Source organism: Rhamphochromis sp. 'chilingali', assembly GCF_963969265.1.
Source record: "Rhamphochromis sp. 'chilingali' genome assembly, chromosome: 2".
NCBI classification, from domain to species: Eukaryota; Metazoa; Chordata; class Actinopteri; order Cichliformes; family Cichlidae; genus Rhamphochromis; species Rhamphochromis sp. 'chilingali'.
Genome location: NC_137930.1, coordinates 42,421,733 through 42,439,985, shown reverse-complemented (window position 1 = coordinate 42,439,985; position 18,253 = coordinate 42,421,733). Strand labels below are relative to the sequence as shown.

The 18,253-nt window shown below is 39.8% G+C and overlaps 1 protein-coding gene across 2 annotated transcripts in view; it reads right to left on the bottom strand.

The window, feature by feature from the left end:
- Window positions 1-18,253, bottom strand: part of dnaaf4 (dynein axonemal assembly factor 4) — a 28,554-nt gene that overhangs the window by 8,765 nt on the left and 1,536 nt on the right. Inside the window, exons 2-7 of one of the 2 annotated variants that reach the window (XM_080875158.1) lie at window positions 7,546-7,693; window positions 5,021-5,151; window positions 4,715-4,931; window positions 3,995-4,140; window positions 1,108-1,217; window positions 505-658 (exon numbers count right to left, since the gene is read on the bottom strand). In XM_080875158.1, the coding sequence (XP_080731284.1) occupies window positions 505-658; window positions 1,108-1,217; window positions 3,995-4,140; window positions 4,715-4,931; window positions 5,021-5,151; window positions 7,546-7,693 (906 nt within the window). The remainder of the gene's footprint in view (window positions 1-504; window positions 659-1,107; window positions 1,218-3,994; window positions 4,141-4,714; window positions 4,932-5,020; window positions 5,152-7,545; window positions 7,694-18,253) is intronic. The other variant, XM_080875159.1, reaches the window with a different exon arrangement.

Here is an 18,253-nt window from a genome sequence, read left to right as displayed (position 1 = left end):
AAGGTCCTTAAAGACATGGATGAAGATGTTTGGTGTGGAAGAACTTTATAGGCCTGCAGCGAGTCCAGATCTCAATGTACAGAACACCCTTGTAATTAATTAGTGCAGAGACTAATTCTTCCCAGGTCTACTTATCCTTGTGCTGACTCCCAATTAATGTCTGAACGCATAAATGCACTTTTGAAATAATGGTCAAAAATTTCTATAAACACACTCCTAAACATTGTGGAAAGCCTTCCCAGAAGAGTTAAAGCTGTTATATCAGCAAAGGGACCTTATCATCATATCAAACCCTATGGATTAAGACTGGGATGTTAAAACGTAAGTTCATATACATTGGTTGATGAGCGAATACTGTTCGCAATACAGGATATAATGCAGTGATCCTAGTTCAAATCTGCTCTGAGGCCATTTAATGCAACTCCCAGCTTTCTGCCTGTCTATCACAAAAAAGACTAAAAAAGGTAAAAGTAAAAATTAAAAAAGCTATAAAAGAAAAAATACCTGAGAGGAGTCTTCAATGGCCTTGTGAAAATTTCTTAACTTCAGATGGCATGCGGCCCTGTTCGAATGCAAAGCAGGGATCTTCCCCATAACCCTGATAGCCAAGCTATAGGCATTCACTGCTCCCAGGAAGTCCCCAGTGGCAAAACATTTGCTAAAAAATAAAGTTCTGTTAAACAGAGCTGATAACAAGGAAAATACAATTAATTAAACAGTGAAATTAAGCACGAAAAAAAAAATTTCAGTTACCCCAAAAATAACAATAGTTTGTATTTAGAAAAATAACAAAAAAGTAAACCTCCTTAGAGACACTTTGAAAGTACAGGTAAGGAAAACAGTTAGTTAACAGTCAAACTGTTAAAAAAATGTTTTGGAGCTTGTTAAACTCTGCCCCTAGAAAATATTTCAATCAATAAAAAACAAAATCAAAAAACCCAAACTAACACTAAACTAATAATAACCAGACTAAAAAAGGACATCCACCCTGGAAACTAAACTGAACTGAAATTGGAAAGAAAATCTTGAAAGTTACTAAAAATTATAAAAAAAATAATTTAAATGTTTTTTTAAACTAAACTCTGTTTGCTGACACACTTCACTCACTCTCCTTTGTCCTTTAACCAGTAAGGGTTCCTCTCCTCTTCCTTCAGGTCTTTTAGCTCACCAACATCCACATTCACTTTTCGTCGGGTTTCAGCTTGTTTTCTCAGCCACTAGTTGGTTAAAAACAAACAAACAAACAAACAAACAAACAAACAAAAAAAGCATATAAAAAAGTGACAAAGGTGTGTCTTCCATCCTACTGGGTGATCTTCAGTATTTGAAATTATTCTCAATAGCAGGGCCAGCAGTAATGTTATCTGTTTTACAAACAAAAGCCAGATCTACATAAGTGATCAAATAGCAGTGACTGTAGAAAACATGTACAACCTGACAGCTCCCCCAAAATGAATCCAAAGCATCTCTATTGCCCCCTGGTGCCTGACTGCAGTATTAATCATAAACCCCATGTCTTCCATGTTAGCAGATAACACTGGGGTCAAACTGTCAAACTAAATCAAAAGTTGCTTCACCAAGTTGCTTTGCAATCACTAAGAAACCTGCGCATCTCTGCTTGGAAACTGCAGATAAAGCCTGAATTTTGAGAGGTGGTCCAGTATTTACTTTCCAACAGAGTCAAATGTTAGGGTACCACCCAGTGTTTTGGTTATTGGACTTTTTGGACCTTGTTTATCGTTATAATGTTCCACGTTTCTTAGTCTTTATTTGGTATTGTTTAGTTTTCTTGTGCTTTTTAGTTTCATCCTTTGTATTTCCATACATAGAAAAAGAAAAGTATGGAAATACAAAGGATGAGACGTATGTATAAACTGTTTCCCAGTTTAGTCAGTCTTGTCTTCATGTTTGTTTGCCTAGTTGTCTGTTTTACCAGTTGTGACTCTGTGTGCGTCTCTCACCCTCTGTCTCTCGTCCCTCGCTCTGTTATGTGTCTCAGTGTGTGTGTTTCTCGTACTTCCTGTTTAGTTTGCCTGTAAGTCCTGCATCTTTGACAGCGACTGTCTGCTCTACACTGACAGCCTGAGGTGTTCTGCAGTAAACTGCACTAACTGTCAGAAAGACGTGTGGCATCATCACCCTTTTTTGTTAAGCTAAAGGTGTTTGTAAGCTAATCAGTAATTAGTCCTTAGCTATCGTGCTAAAATGAACAGTCAGCTGTTGGGGAAAGCTGGTGTTAGTTTACTAATCCATGCATATCAAATAAAGCTTATCCTTATCCTTATCAATCAAATTAACCTGAAAAAAAACCTACTGTATGTTTGAATGTTTCAAAATATTGTATACTTCAATCCCTCATAAATAGCACGTTTAACACAGTTTTAACAGAAGATGAAGTACTGAGAGGACTGAAAATGTTGCCACTGTATTCTTCACAATGACTGGCTGTAATATCACTTCCAGTTTGTAACTTCTGTTTCTTGATAACACAACTGATTTTAACTAAATAAAAGACACAAGATTAATTGGAAAAAAAAAGTGTGAAAAATATAACAAAGTCTAATATGCTGTGCTGAAACCAAATATAAACATTTGGTGTGTTAAAACAAATTGTATGTTTAATTTCTCCACTAATTAATTTTTCAGCACCAGCTGTTTATATTTATTTATATTTTTTTTTACATGTCAGCTGTCAGCAGAACTGTAGACTCACGAAATGTGAAGAAAACATTACCTGTCGGTAGAGTGAAGATCCACTTTATTTCGGTTTGAGAGATAAACTGAACTGCACATTTGACATTTGGTGATGATTCTTTTTTCTTTGTGGTAATATGATCTGCCCTCAGATTCAGACCTCAGAACCATCCAGTGATAACAGATAAATCACACTATATATGCTAATTTAATCTTGAAGTAAATTTGTCATAACTCATAAATTAACTGATCAAAAAAAGCTAAAGGTACCAAATGATGTACTGTCAGTGAAAGCTGTAGGTGTTTTACTGAGAAAGCTAAAGGCAAAAAGGGATTAATCATCTATATAACTTATAAAGAAAGACACATTAAGAATTGTAAACTGGAGTGTTTGTTTTGTTGTTTAGCAAGCTTCATACTACTACGACCAAGCTGGCCTTAACCCAGGAAATCCAGACCAGCTTTGGTCCTAATGGTTTCTGCAGCTTGTTTTTCCCCAGGGTGAATTTAGCTGCTGATAATATTGTGGACTCTCTTTGTTTATGTCATCCCCAGTCTTATGTTCAAATCACAAAAGACAACATCTAATTTGCAGATTATTCAGATATTTACAGTAACTCTGGGCCTCTGTGGAGTGTGCAGTTGATGTCGTCTCCAGTTATAAAACGAGGATAAAAAAAACTAAGGAGTGATGAATTATTCAAACATAATGACAGCAACAAAGGTGTGTAGCATGGCTAACTAGCCAACAACAAACCTTTAATGCAGTGCATTAAAAGACCCCATGTGTGAAGTGCATGGGGGCACTTTTGCAGTCACCAGCGTGTGAGTGGATGGGAGTGTGACGCAGCATCTCAGTCCTACTGGGCAGATTCTGGCTTTAAAAAATTCCACATGGTAGCCCTCACAAGTGCACAGTGGGAAGTAGTGAAGCCATGGCATCCATCTGTCATACAGTCAGTACAGCTAAGATGCAAAAATACTCCATATTATTTTTTTTCTATTTCAGTTTTTCCCCCCCAGTGGATTAATGTTATCTTTGGGGACCAAGGGAGTGTACAGTTATCCAAATACCCGAATGAACAACCACATTTTGTATTATATAAATGATCATGCAATAATTTATTTGCTACACTCTGTACATATGTATGTTAAGTGTGATTAAAATCCTAACTCTTAGACTGGAGCCACAGTCCATGTTATTGTTGTTCAAATACTCTCTTAAAGTGGTTATTTAAACTCCATACTCCATAATTCTTTTTGGTGGTGGTATTGGTTTTCACAGCATTCAGGAACTCACCTCCTCCTCCTCTGGAAGTCTGGACTCTCTGAGAGCTGTTGGAAAGATTCTTGGGGTGAATGTAACTTGAATGTTTCCACTGAGTCTTGGAGGAGGGAGTTCATGTTGGGCTTTCTTGCTCTTTGCATTACTGTTGCTTCTTTGATCTGCAAGCAGGAGTATGTTCATTAATATCAGCCTGTATAACGCCAAATCTAAGCACCAGGAAAAAACAATGTAGACTGCAAGACAAAATTGGACCATTTGTCATTCTATGAAGCTTCACTTTAAGCACTTTGCCTACCTCACATCCATGGCCAATTTATAATTACCAATTAACCTAATATACATGTTTTTGGACTATGTGGTAAAGCTGAAGTACTCAGAGGAAGGCAGACACAGGATAAGATGCAAACCCCACACAGAAAAACTCTGGGAGTCTTTCTGTGTGGAGCTGAGACTCAAACCAGGAACCTTCTTGCTATGAGGCAACAGCTCTAACCATGACACCATGCTACCTAAAAGAAGTGTAATGATGGCTTGAGGTTAACAATGTTAATTCAGAGCAAGAGGGTCCTGGGTTCAAACCCAGTTGGAGGCCCTTTCCGTGGACTGCAGGCTCGCCATGTGCTTGCATAGTTTTTCCTGTCCTTGCAAAACATCCTAGGTGAATGCTGCCTATGTCACCTCAAGAGTTGCATTTCCTGCTTTTTTGTTTATTTGTGGGGTTTTTTTACTCACCCAATTTCTTTTTTTCTTGGTTGGGAGGTCCACATTTTTGCCTCTCTGTCTCTGTTCTTAGTTGGCGTGCTTTGGCTTTTTGATTTTGCAATTTTAGCTGGACATCCTGCTCTGCTTTTTGTTGTTGTCTGAAATGCCATGCAGCCAACTCTTGTGTGGTTTTCTCTTGTTCTGTGTCCTTTATCTTCTGGATACTGTCTCGTTCCTCTTTTTCAAGCTGAACTCAAGGAAAATATAACAAAACACTAGAGGCTCTTTTCAGGATCAAACAGGAGAATTTGGTGATTAAACAGAGTGGAAAATTACCTTTATCACTGTCTCCAGAGCATATTTGTTCTCTTCTTGTTGTTTTGCTGCCTTGTTTCTAGACTCTGAAGAAAGCTTTTCATGGTATTTTAACAGGGCCCTCTGTCTGATCTCCATTTTTTCTTTATTATCTGAAAAACATTATGAACTTAATTTAATCGAGTAATTTCACTAAGATTAAAATCCCAAGTAAAGCCTGCTAGAGTTGGTTGGGCAACTGGGCGAATATCTATCAACAACTGAACTGAAGTAATACTAAAGCTGAAGTAACTTCATGTGCCCAACACGTTTATGAATACTGAACAGGCAGGGCACAGAAAGGGTAGAAAAATATGCAGTGATTTCCAATTTTGATAGAAGCTGTGCACAGAGCATCAGCAGAGGAACAAACAAGGAACAAACTTCTAAAACACTCCTGATGTGATTTGAAGCATTTTGAAGAGCAAAACAAAGCTCGGGATAATGCTCTCCCTCTAGTGTCTAAGGGTAAAGAAATAGCAGCTTAATATGAGCTCCAGTGACTAGTTCAGTGTCTCCCACACCTATACCTTACCTGGTATATTTGGTGATTAATTTTAGCATTTCTTATTTTTATTTTTTTTATTAATCTATAAGAACGATCATCCCGGGGATGAGATATTTACCAAAGTATCTGGCAAATAAAATATCTGAGGAGAAGAACCTTATAACCAATCAACCAGCTGGTTAACCAATGAAGTGTGTGTGGCTCTTTTTCTGGTGCAAATATAAACGGACACATATTTATGTGTGTCATGTTAAAAAGATGCTACATTCTTTTTCAATTCTAAGGTTTTACATATCAGGACATAATAGAAAATGGCACTTAGCATGTCTTAAAATGAGATAAACAATGACATGGCTTACCTAACAAAACCCCTGCAAAAATGCACAAGCACTGTTTGAAAAAATAAGCCTACCAGTTGGTATCACAGTTTTTCTTGATTTCACAGCAGAAAAACATTCTCACTACTCTTAGTGCAGCTCTCAAATCAGTAATGCATTTCCCCACCCATAATAGCTTTTGTCATTGTTTTTATGGACACTACTATTGTTTTCATGTTGTTTTCAACATTAACAGTTTGTACTTTGTCAATCATGGACTACGAAATGGAGCAGTCGTTAGCCATATCCCCTACATGGATGGCATCAAGCTGTATGCCAGGAGTGAAAAAGACATCGACTCACCGACAGATGTACAGCTAGAAGTATAGTTGGATTCTGGGAATCCCGCAGATAAATGGGAACCATGAAGAGGCCGCTAGGAAAGCCACAACTCATGGATCTTTGTTGTCTCATGAGATAACAGATGCACAAACTGGTGATGGCTAACCAACCAGACATAGACAAGCAGAGAAAGATGGCCGTAATGACAGACGTAGCTATACCAAGTGATAGCAACGTCAGATGTATAAAGGCTAATTTACACCCCACTCTCAAAAACTGATATAGATTTAACACTGCCTGTGTAGCTAGATTTAAGAAATACGTGCTTAGAGTTTAAGTTCTTAAAAAATGTTTACTGCCATCTTGTGCTAGTACAGAACATGACATCATCAGGTTTCTTGGTTGGTTGCAGTCAATACACTCACATTAGTTTATGTTAGCTAATTTTAACAGAACCAATAACTCAAGGGAAGACAAGGGAAGGCAGTACAAAGGTGACCCCTTAGGGGGCCTTAGGGGGCCACCTTTGTACTGCCCCGAGCTGCAACAATGTTTATCTTAAGAAACCAAGAATATACTGTTCACTTTCACTCTGTCTCTTAAGCAGTAAGCGTTTCTTCATTGGACTAGCTGCACTGAGACAGAAAAATCCACCTGTTAGCCATAATTTTCGTTTTTATAAACCATTTTATGAATCAGAACAGTGTGGAGGGGAGCCTGTTTGAGTCAGGTGACAGGTGGTTCGCTGGATGGACAAGCTGGAGTCAGAAACTGTTTTTTCCTTGTGTGGCTGGATGTACAGAGAGGTGCAATCAGCTGATGTGATCAGCGCTATTTTATGCAATAAAATAGTCTCTCTATCCCAAGAACACTCAAACAGTTAACAACATATCAGGTTACTACATGTGCCTCACACTGCAAACATAACTATGTTTCTTATCGAGGCATAATTGGGAATCCAATGATGTCATGCTAAACATGTTTTGATAACTTTAACTTTCAGCACTTATGTTTTAAATCCAGCTACACAGTAAGTTTTATATCCTTGTCAGTTTATGAAACCAGGGCTCCATGATGTAAATTAGCCTTAATACAGGAAGTGTTTCAAGTCAATTTTACATAATTTTACAAGCTTGTAATTGCCAGATAAAAGCCCTCAAGAGACACTGTTCACAGGAAAACATCCAGCTTACCACATCAAAAACTTCAGGACTGCTGCATGACCAACTCTGTCTCTTCTTGAACTGTCACATGTACAAATGTATTATGATACATTATCATGGGTTCAGAAGACCAGAGCCTTGTTGTTTACTGAAATGACCACAAGTTGAAGCTCTTACCCGTACTTATCATCAGATGCTTCCACACTTTGTTGGTCCTTTTTGGCAAAGTGATGACTGCACATCCATTTGCAACCCTTACTGCGATTCTGTCATCATCAACAGGCTCAAACAAGAAGGCTTCAAACAGATAAGGCGGGAAATGCACCTGTGAATGAATACATATTATACTGTAAGAATTGTTGTTAAGAGAAATGTAAGACCATCTTCTGGTTCTTGTTTAGCGATTAATTTGAATTGAATTTTGAATTTATATGTACAGATATATATTTTTTTATACATACACACACACACACACACACACACACACACACACACACACACACACACATACATACATACATACATATATATACATATATATATATATATACACATATATATATATATATATATATATACATATATATATATATATATATATATATATACATATATATATATATATATATATATATACATATATATATATATATATATATATATATATACACATATATATATATATATATATATACACACACACATACATACAGTGGGGCAAAAAAGTATTTAGTCAGCCACCGATTGTGCAAGTTCCCCCACTTAAAATGATGACAGAGGTCAGTAATTTGCACCAGAGGTACACTTCAACTGTGAGAGACAGAATGTGAAAAAAAAATCCATGAATCCGCATGGTAGGATTTGTAAAGAATTTATTCGTAAATCAGGGTGGAAAATGAGTATTTGGTCACCTCAAACAAGGAAAATCTCTGGCTCTCACAGACCTGTAACGTCTTCTGTAAGACGCTTTTCTGTCCCCCACTCGTTACCTGTATGAATGGCACCTGTTTGAACTCATCATCTGTATAAAAGACACCTGTCCACAGCCTCAAACAGTCAGACTCCAAACTCCGCCATGGCCAAGACCAAAGAGCTTTCGAAGGACACCAGGAAAAGTATTGTAGACCTGCACCAGACTGGGAAGAGTGAATCTACAATAGGCAAGCAGCTTGGTGTGAAAAAATCAACTGTGGGAGCAATCATCAGAAAATGGAAGACATACAAGACCACTGATAATCTCCCTCGATCTGGGGCTCCACGCAAGATCTCATCCCGTGGGGTCAAAATGATCATGAGAACGGTGAGCAAAGATCCCAGAACCACACGGGGGGACCTGGTGAATGACCTGCAGAGAGCTGGGACCAAAGTAACAAAGGTCACCATCAGTAACACACTACAACGGCAGGGAATCAAATCCCGCAGTGCCAGACGTGTTCCGCTGCTGAAGCCAGTGCATGTCCAGGCCCGTCTGAAGTTTGCCAGAGAGCACATGGATGATACAGCAGAGGATTGGGAGAATGTCATGTGGTCAGATGAAACCAAAGTAGAACTTTTTGGTATAAACTCAACTCGTCGTGTTTGGAGGAAGAAGAATACTGAGTTGCATCCCAAGAACACCATACCTACTGTGAAGCATGGGGGTGGAAACATCATGCTATGGGGCTGTTTTTCTGCCAAGGGGACAGGACGACTGATCCGTGTTAAGGACAGAATGAATGGGGCCATGTATCGTGAGATTTTGAGCCAAAACCTCCTTCCATCAGTGAGAACTTTGAAGATGAAACGAGGCTGGGTCTTCCAACATGACAATGATCCAAAACACACCGCCCGGGCAACAAAGGAGTGGCTCCGTAAGAAGCATTTGAAAGTCCTGGAGTGGCCTAGCCAGTCTCCAGACCTCAACCCCATAGAAAATCTGTGGCGGGAGTTGAAAGTCCGTGTTGCTCGGCGACAGCCCCAAAACATCACTGCTCTCGAGAAGATCTGCATGGAGGTTTTACTGCCTTACTTTCAGTTAATGTATTTTGTTTTGCACTATGCATATTTTATATGCCATTAGGTCATTTATTGTGAAAATTCTCATGTAGGAACTATTGTACTGCATTTTGGTTCCACTGGTGCACCTGAGGGAGATGCACGCCCATGTTGATGTGTGAGCATGGCAAGTTGAAGCAAGAGAAGCCAATTTAATTCAGAGAAAGTTGTTTCTTAAAAGTATCTGTAAAGTGCTCATTTCTGCCTCAAAGCATGGGTCAGCCAGCGAGGTATGTTTGTATGTTATATAGATCATTTTATGTCTTTAATTCACTCGTCTTACTATCTCATTGGATTTTATGTTATGTTTTAGTTCGACGGTGGCGTAGTTTGTGATCAAGGTGAAGCTGTAACAACCCCAAGATCTTACAACTAACATTAAAGCCAACTTCATGCCATCAGTAAAAGAACTCTTTATTGACTTTAAGAAGAGGTAGAAGTGATAGTCGAACTCGGACCTGCATGATTCCCGGCCCCCTGGTGGCAACATCGTGCCAGTGCACCAAGGACCAAGCTGCTGCAAATGTTAATGGACACACAAGTTCACAGTTGCTTCTTCATAAGATGTCCAGAAGCCAGACATTAAAGTTTATGTTTGGAAAGATGACACAAGGAAGGAGAAACAATAAGGAACTGTGTTAAGCCTGACAACAACAGCATCACAAGTTAGCAAGAAGGGAATTAATGCACCCAAGTTCACAATTCATTACTCAAGTCAAGTTAAAGGGAGATTTTGCATCAACAAATAAGTGCATTACAAGAAAAACAAAATGTCAGACACAAATGAGACAGAAATTGAAGCTCCCAGTGCAGAACAAGCTGCAAGGCAAGTGGATGAAACCTCTTTAGAGCAAACAGTGCAAATAGAGCAACGTAGAAGTGAAAGGTCTCGCATGCTCACAGAAAAAGGAAAAGAATTCCATAATCAAAGGTTACAAGGGTTGCAACGTCGCTTTGACAGTATTTATGACAGATGGAAAGCATTAATCAAAGTGGCAAAAAAATCTGTTATAAAAGGAGATCCACCTGACATTCTTGAAGGTCACATGAACGTTGTACAAAGAGAAGCAGCCGAGCTTAATGATATTTATGATGAATACAGAGCAATGGATGGACCACCTCATGATATGCGTTCCAAGCTAGACAAATGCACATCAGTGACTACAGTAGTTTTGCAAAAGATCAAATGTCACATTAAAGGAGAAACTCAAGAGGAGATTGTATGGCCTGATGCAGGCTCTATATTTACATCCTCTAGCTCTGTTAGTGTCTCAGTTCATAGTCCATTTAAAGCCAATACAGTTCTTTCTAATGGTTCCTCCTCCAAAAGACAAGAAGCTGCAGCAGAGTATGAAGCCACAAAGGCTGTGCTTCAGATAATGACAGAACAAGAGAAGTACAGAGAAAGAATGCAAATGCTTGAAGAAGAAGACAAACGCATATCCGCAGAGCAAGCAGCTGCTGCAATGTCACAACGTCTCCTAGAGGAAAAGGAGGAAACTGAGCGCAAGTTACAAAGAGAAAGGGAGAAAGCGGCCGTGATAAAGAGACAACAAGAGGAAAGTGCTGCAAGGAGGAAGTCAGTTGAGGACTTAAGAAGAGAAATTGAAAGATTGGAAAATCTGAAAGGACTCAAGGCAGCACAGGCAAAACTACAAGTTTATGAGGAAGACTACATTTCAGTAAAGCAAGAAAGAGTCACTCTAAACCCTGCAAACTTACAGGTAACAGAGTCCAAGAATACTGCTAATCAACCCTTACAACCACGAAGAGAGTTAAATGTCACTTATGAGAGCACAGGTGAGCTTGTAAAGGTTTTGGCAGAAGCTATGTCAGCTAATAGACTGCCTATTCCAGAGCCCTCGGTATTTAGTGGGGATCCACTTAAGTTTAAGCATTGGAAGGCGTCCTTTCAGACTCTAATAGAGAGAAAGAACATTCCCACTGCCGAAAAGATATTTTTTCTACAGAAGTATGTTGGTGGCTGTGTTAAGGAAGCCTTAGATGGCTATTTTCTGATTGGCTCTGAAGACTCATATGAGGCAGCATGGAATATGCTCAATGAACGCTATGGAGAGCCTTTTGTCATTGCTAAGGCCTTTAGAGACAAGTTACACACCTGGCCAAAGGTCACAGGAAAGGATAGTGCAGAGCTAAGAAAGTTTGTGGACTTTTTACAAAGCTGCCAATCTGCAATGACTAATAATGAGAATCTGAACATTCTCAATGATGGCATTGAGAATCAAAGACTTGCTGCTAAACTACCAGATTGGTTAAGTAACAGGTGGAACCGAAAGGCTACAGAGTACCAGCTGGAGCACAAAAGATTCCCACGTTTCAGTTACTTTGTAACATTCCTGTCAATGGAGGCAAGTATCGCATGTAATCCCATTACATCATACCAAGCCATAAGACAAAGTGACTTTGACCAACCAAAGACAAAACCTCAACCTACACCCATTCCTAAGAGACAAGATACAGTGAAAATCTTCACAACTAACTCTACTGAAAGAAGCATGGTCTCTTGTGTGTTTTGTAAAAGAGCAGGACACGGCTTACACAAGTGTCGTAAGTTCACTGAGAAACCTGTCGCTGAGAGAGTCAAATTCATTCAAGGTGAAAAATTATGTTTTGGCTGTTTAAATAGTGGCCATCTCTCCAAGAACTGCAGCAACAAGATGACATGCAACACATGCTCAAAACGGCATCCTACATGCCTGCATGAAGAAAGACAAAGACAAGAGGCAAGGAAAGAACCACCTAAAGAGCAACAAGTAAGTGAACTGAAGGAAACCCAGCATCAGGTAACACAGTCACAAGACATAGTCAATGAGACAACATCTAATAGAGTGACTCATGAAAGTAAAAACACACAGACATCTGCAATAGTCCCAGTCTACGTATCCACACAAAATGAGCCAAGTAAAGAAGTACTGATCTACGCTCTGCTGGACACACAGAGTGATTCTTCATTTATTCTTAATGAAGTAGCAAATAACTTGGACACAACCAAAACTCAAGTTAAGCTCAATCTATCTACAATGTCATCCAAGAAAACTACTGTACCATGCACAAAACTTGAAGCTCTGCAAATAAGAGGACTGTTTTCCAAGAAGAAACTCACTGTACCAGTTGTTTACACACGAGACTTTATACCCGCTAATCGTAGTCATATTCCTACTCCAGACACTGCAAGGGCATGGTCACATTTGGAGCATCTCACTGAACATATTGCACCCCCTTTGGACTGTGATATAGGACTCCTTTTAGGGTACAACTGCACACAAGCCTTAATGCCCAGAGAGGTCGTATGTGGTGAAGAAAACCAGCCATACGCTCAGAGAACAGATTTGGGTTGGAGCATCATCAGCTACTGTGATTCATGTGATACAGGTAATGATGTAATTGGAGTAAGTCACCGCATCATTGTAAAACAAGTTATACCAGAGACTGAGTCACCCACAAAACTAAAGAATAAGGTTCATTACATCTGCAAGACACAAGTAAAGGAAGTAACATTTCCAGATGTAATCAAAGCACTTGAATCAGACTTTACAGAGAGAGCAGTGGAAGAGACAAGCATTTCGCAAGAAGATGTCCGCTTTATTACAAAGCTACAAGAAGGAATAAAGCAAAAGCTAGATGGACACTATGAAATGCCACTGCCTTTCAAGGGCGACAGGCCAGATCTTCCCAATAACATGCCAAGTGCAATGCAACGTTTAAGTAGTCTCGAACGCAGATTCAAAAGGGACCAAAGGTACTACATAGACTATGCAAATTTTATGGCGAACATGATAGCATGTGGTGACGCAGAGAAAGTGCCGGAGAAAGAACTCTGTAATACACCTGTTTGGTATATCCCCCACCATGGGGTATACCACCCTCAGAAGCCCGGCAAGATACGTGTAGTCTTTGACTGCTCTGCACAATATCAAGACACTTCGCTGAACATGCACCTGCTTACAGGGCCTGACCTCACAAACACTTTGGTGGGAGTGCTCTGTAGGTTCAGGAAGGGCTCCGTTGCTGTAATGTGTGACGTGGAACGCATGTTTCACCAGTTTCATGTAACACCTCAAGACCAGGACTACTTACGCTTCCTGTGGTGGGAGCATGGTGACCTAAGCGTTCCACCCTCAGTCTTTCGAATGAAGGTTCATCTCTTTGGCGCTGCTTCTTCTCCTGGCTGTGCCAACTTTGGGTTAAAACATCTAGCCACGCAAGGTGAGGGAAAGTTCACTCCAAACACTGTAAGGTTCATTCAAAAGAACTTTTATGTAGATGATGGACTTGTTAGTGTTATGTCAGAGTCAGAAGCCATAAAACTAGTCCAAGAGGCAAGAGAACTGTGTAGCACAGGTAAACTAAGATTACACAAGTTCATATCAAACAGTGAAAATGTGATAAAGTCATTGCCGAGAGAAGAGTGTGCAGAAAGTATTAAGGATTTAGATTTGGCACTTGGAGAGCCATTAATGGAAAGGGCTCTTGGTGTTCAGTGGTGCGTTTCTGCTGATGAATTTCAGTTCAGAATAACTGTAAAAGAGCACCCAATGACAAGAAGAGGAATTCTGCGCACAATAGCATCAGTGTACGACCCACTGGGATTTGTGGCACTGTTCATCCTAAGAGGAAAGCAAATCCTGCAACAGTTATGTCAAGAGAAAGTTGGATGGGACGAGCCACTCTCAAATGATCTCAGCACACAGTGGGAATCCTGGCTCCTAGATCTTCAAACCCTGTCAAAGGTGAAAGTTCAAAGACATGTCTTACCTGCAAACACAGACATTGCACAGTGTGAATTACACCATTTTTCAGACGCTAGTGTGACAGGCTACGGAGAGTGTAGTTATTTAAGAACAGTAACATCAAAGGGTGATGTTCATTGTGCCCTAGTCCTGGGAAAGGCACGTGTAGCCCCAACCAAGGTCACTACTGTCCCTAGACTTGAATTAACGGCTGCAGTAGTTGCCGCAAGAACAAGTGCAATGTTAAGAAATGAACTGGAGATAAGTGATCTTGAAGAACACTTCTGGACAGATTCCAAGGTAGTGTTGGGATACGTGAATAATGATGCAAAGAGATTTCACGTGTTTGTGGCAAATAGGATTCAAAGGATACGGTCACTCACAGACCCACGACAGTGGCATCATGTACCATCTGAAAGTAATCCTGCAGACCATGCATCAAGAGGACTCAGTGTCCAACAGCTACTCAACTCTAACTGGTTTAAAGGTCCAGAGTTTTTGTGGCAAAGCGAGCTACCTGTTGAAAATGGCAAGTTTACGGAAGTCAAGCCCAATGATCCAGAGCTAAAAACAGTACATGTGTTCAACACCAAAGTAGAAGAAAGGAGAACAATACTAGACCGTCTCACCAAATTCTCAGACTGGAGAAGAGCAGTTAAAGCTATTGCTCATCTACAGAAATTTGTGAAGGATTTTAAAGGACTCACCCAAACAAAGGGTGAAAACACAAGTGTTGAGGACAGACAAAGGGCAGAACTGTTCATAATAAAACTTGCACAAGAAAACACATTCAGCAAAGAAATCAAGGACTTAACTAGAGGAAAGGACATTCAACTGAAGGATAAGACACACAAGCTGTACAGCCTAAGTCCATTTGTTGATGAGCAGGGAGTGCTCAGGGTGGGAGGACGTTTAACAAGAGCAACTCTGCACCCATATATCAAACATCCTGCCATTATTCCCAAATCAAGTCATGTGTCGTCTTTACTTATTAAACACTACCACGAAAAGGTGCAACATCAAGGAAGAGGAATAACTGTCAACGAGCTGCGCTCCAATGGACTATGGATCACAGGATGCAGCAATGCAGTTGCTTCTCACATCTACAAGTGCACAACCTGCAGAAAGTACAGGAGACATACTCAAGATCAACGGATGTCCGATCTGCCAGAGGATAGAATGGAAGCAACACCCCCATTCTCCTACTGTGGCATTGACTGTTTTGGACCTTTTTATGTAAAAGAGGGTAGAAAAGAACTTAAAAGGTATGGTCTTCTTTTTACATGTATGTGTTCTAGGGCAATACATATTGAAATGCTGGATGACCTTACCACTGATGCCTTTATGAATGCATTACGTTGTTTTATTTCTATTCGTGGACATGTAAGACAAATTAGGTGTGACCAAGGTACTAATTTTGTTGGTGCTAAGGGAGAGTTTTTGAATGCACTAAAGGATTTTGACAAAGAACAGTTGAAACAATATGGATGTGAGTTTGTTCTGAACACCCCCTCTTCAAGTCACATGGGAGGTGTTTGGGAGAGGCAAATTAGAACTATTAGAAGTGTTTTAACTTCTATTTTGGATCACACTTCTAAGAGACTTGACAATTCCTCACTCAGAACATTTCTTTATGAAGTCATGGCTATTGTGAATAGCAGGCCATTAACAGTAGAGAACCTAAATGATCCAAATTTGGAGCCTCTTACACCGAATCATATTCTCATGATGAAGTCCAGTGTTATTCTACCTCCTCCTGGTGAATTTGTGAGCCAGGACCTGTACCTAAGAAGGAGATGGCGCCAAGTTCAGTTTTTGGCCAATGAATTCTGGACTAGGTGGAAAAAGGAATACCTTCTCAATCTTCAACAGAGACAAATCTGGCAAAGAGATAAAAGGAATGCAAAGGTGAATGACATTGTTATTCTCCAAGAGGACAATTCTCCAAGGAACAAGTGGAAATTGGCAAGAGTAACAGAGATATATCCAAGTGCAGATGGAAGAATTAGAAAGGTTAAGCTTTTGCTCAGTGATTCAACCTTGGATAAGGATGGCAAAAGGACTGTCAAACCAGTGTACCTTGATAGGCCAGTACACAAAACTGTGTTATTGCTAGAAGCAGAATAAATGCTAAATTGTAAACATGTTCCTATTATAATGTTTAAGTAGAAATCACAATAGTTTTGTGATTTGGTGGGAGTTTTACTGCCTTACTTTCAGTTAATGTATTTTGTTTTGCACTATGCATATTTTATATGCCATTAGGTCATTTATTGTGAAAATTCTCATGTAGGAACTATTGTACTGCATTTTGGTTCCACTGGTGCACCTGAGGGAGATGCACGCCCATGTTGATGTGTGAGCATGGCAAGTTGAAGCAAGAGAAGCCAATTTAATTCAGAGAAAGTTGTTTCTTAAAAGTATCTGTAAAGTGCTCATTTCTGCCTCAAAGCATGGGTCAGCCAGCGAGGTATGTTTGTATGTTATATAGATCATTTTATGTCTTTAATTCACTCGTCTTACTATCTCATTGGATTTTATGTTATGTTTTAGTTCGACGGTGGCGTAGTTTGTGATCAAGGTGTAGCTGTAACAACCCCAAGATCTTACAACTAACATTAAAGCCAACTTCATGCCATCAGTAAAAGAACTCTTTATTGACTTTAAGAAGAGGTAGAAGTGATAGGAGGAATGGGCCAAAATACCAGCTACTGTGTGTGCAAACCTGGTAAAGACCTATAGTAAACGTTTGACCTCTGTTATTGCCAACAAAGGTTATGTTACAAAGTATTGAGTTGTATTTTTGTTATTGACCAAATACTTATTTTCCACCCTGATTTACGAATAAATTCTTTACAAATCCTACCATGTGAATTCATGGATTTTTTTTTCACATTCTGTCTCTCACAGTTGAAGTGTACCTCTGGTGCAAATTACTGACCTCTGTCATCATTTTAGGTGGGGGAACTTGCACAATCGGTGGCTGACTAAATACTTTTTTGCCCCACTGTACAGGGAGTGCAGAATTATTAGGCAAGTTGTATTTTTGAGGAATAATTTTATTATTGAACAACAACCATGTGCTCAATGAATCCAAAAAACTCATTAATATCAAAGCTGAATGTTTTTGGAAGTAGTTTTTAGTTTGTTTTTAGTTTTAGCTATTTTAGGGGGATATCTGTGTGTGCAGGTGACTATTACTGTGCATAATTATTAGGCAACTTAACAAAAAACAAATATATACCCATTTCAATTATTTATTTTTACCAGTAAAACCAATATAACATCTCCACATTCACAAATATACATTTCTGACATTCAAAAACAAAACAACAACAAATCAGCGACCAATATAGCCACCTTTCTTTGCAAGGACACTCAAAAGCCTGCCATCCATGGATTCTGTCAGTGTTTTGATCTGTTCACCATCAACATTGCGTGCAGCAGCAACCACAGCCTCCCAGACACTGTTCAGAGAGGTGTACCGTTTTCCCTCCTTGTAAATCTCACATTTGATGATGGCCCACAGGTTCTCAATGGGGTTCAGATCAGGTGAACAAGGAGGCCATGTCATTAGTTTTTCTTCTTTTATACCCTTTCTTGCCAGCCACGCTGTGGAGTACTTGGACGCGTGTGATGGAGCATTGTCCTGCATGAAAATCATGTTTTTATTGAAGGATGCAGGCTTCTTCCTGTACCACTGCTTGAAGAAGGTGTCTTCCAGAAACTGGCAGTAGGACTGGGAGTTGAGCTTGACTCCATCCTCAACCCGAAAAGGCCCCACAAGCTCATCTTTGATGATACCAGCCCAAACCAGTACTCCACCTCCACCTTGCTGGCGTCTGAGTCGGACTGGAGCTCTCTGCCCTTTACCAATCCAGCCACGGGCCCATCCATCTGGCCCATCAAGACTCACTCTCATTTCATCAGTCCATAAAACCTTAGAAAAACCAGTCTTGAGATATTTCTTGGCCCAGTCTTGACGATTCAGCTTGTGTGTCTTGTTCAGTGGTGGTCGTCTTTCAGCCTTTCTTACCTTGGCCATGTCTCTGAGTATTGCACACCTTGTGCTTTTGGGCACTCCAGTGATGTTGCAGCTC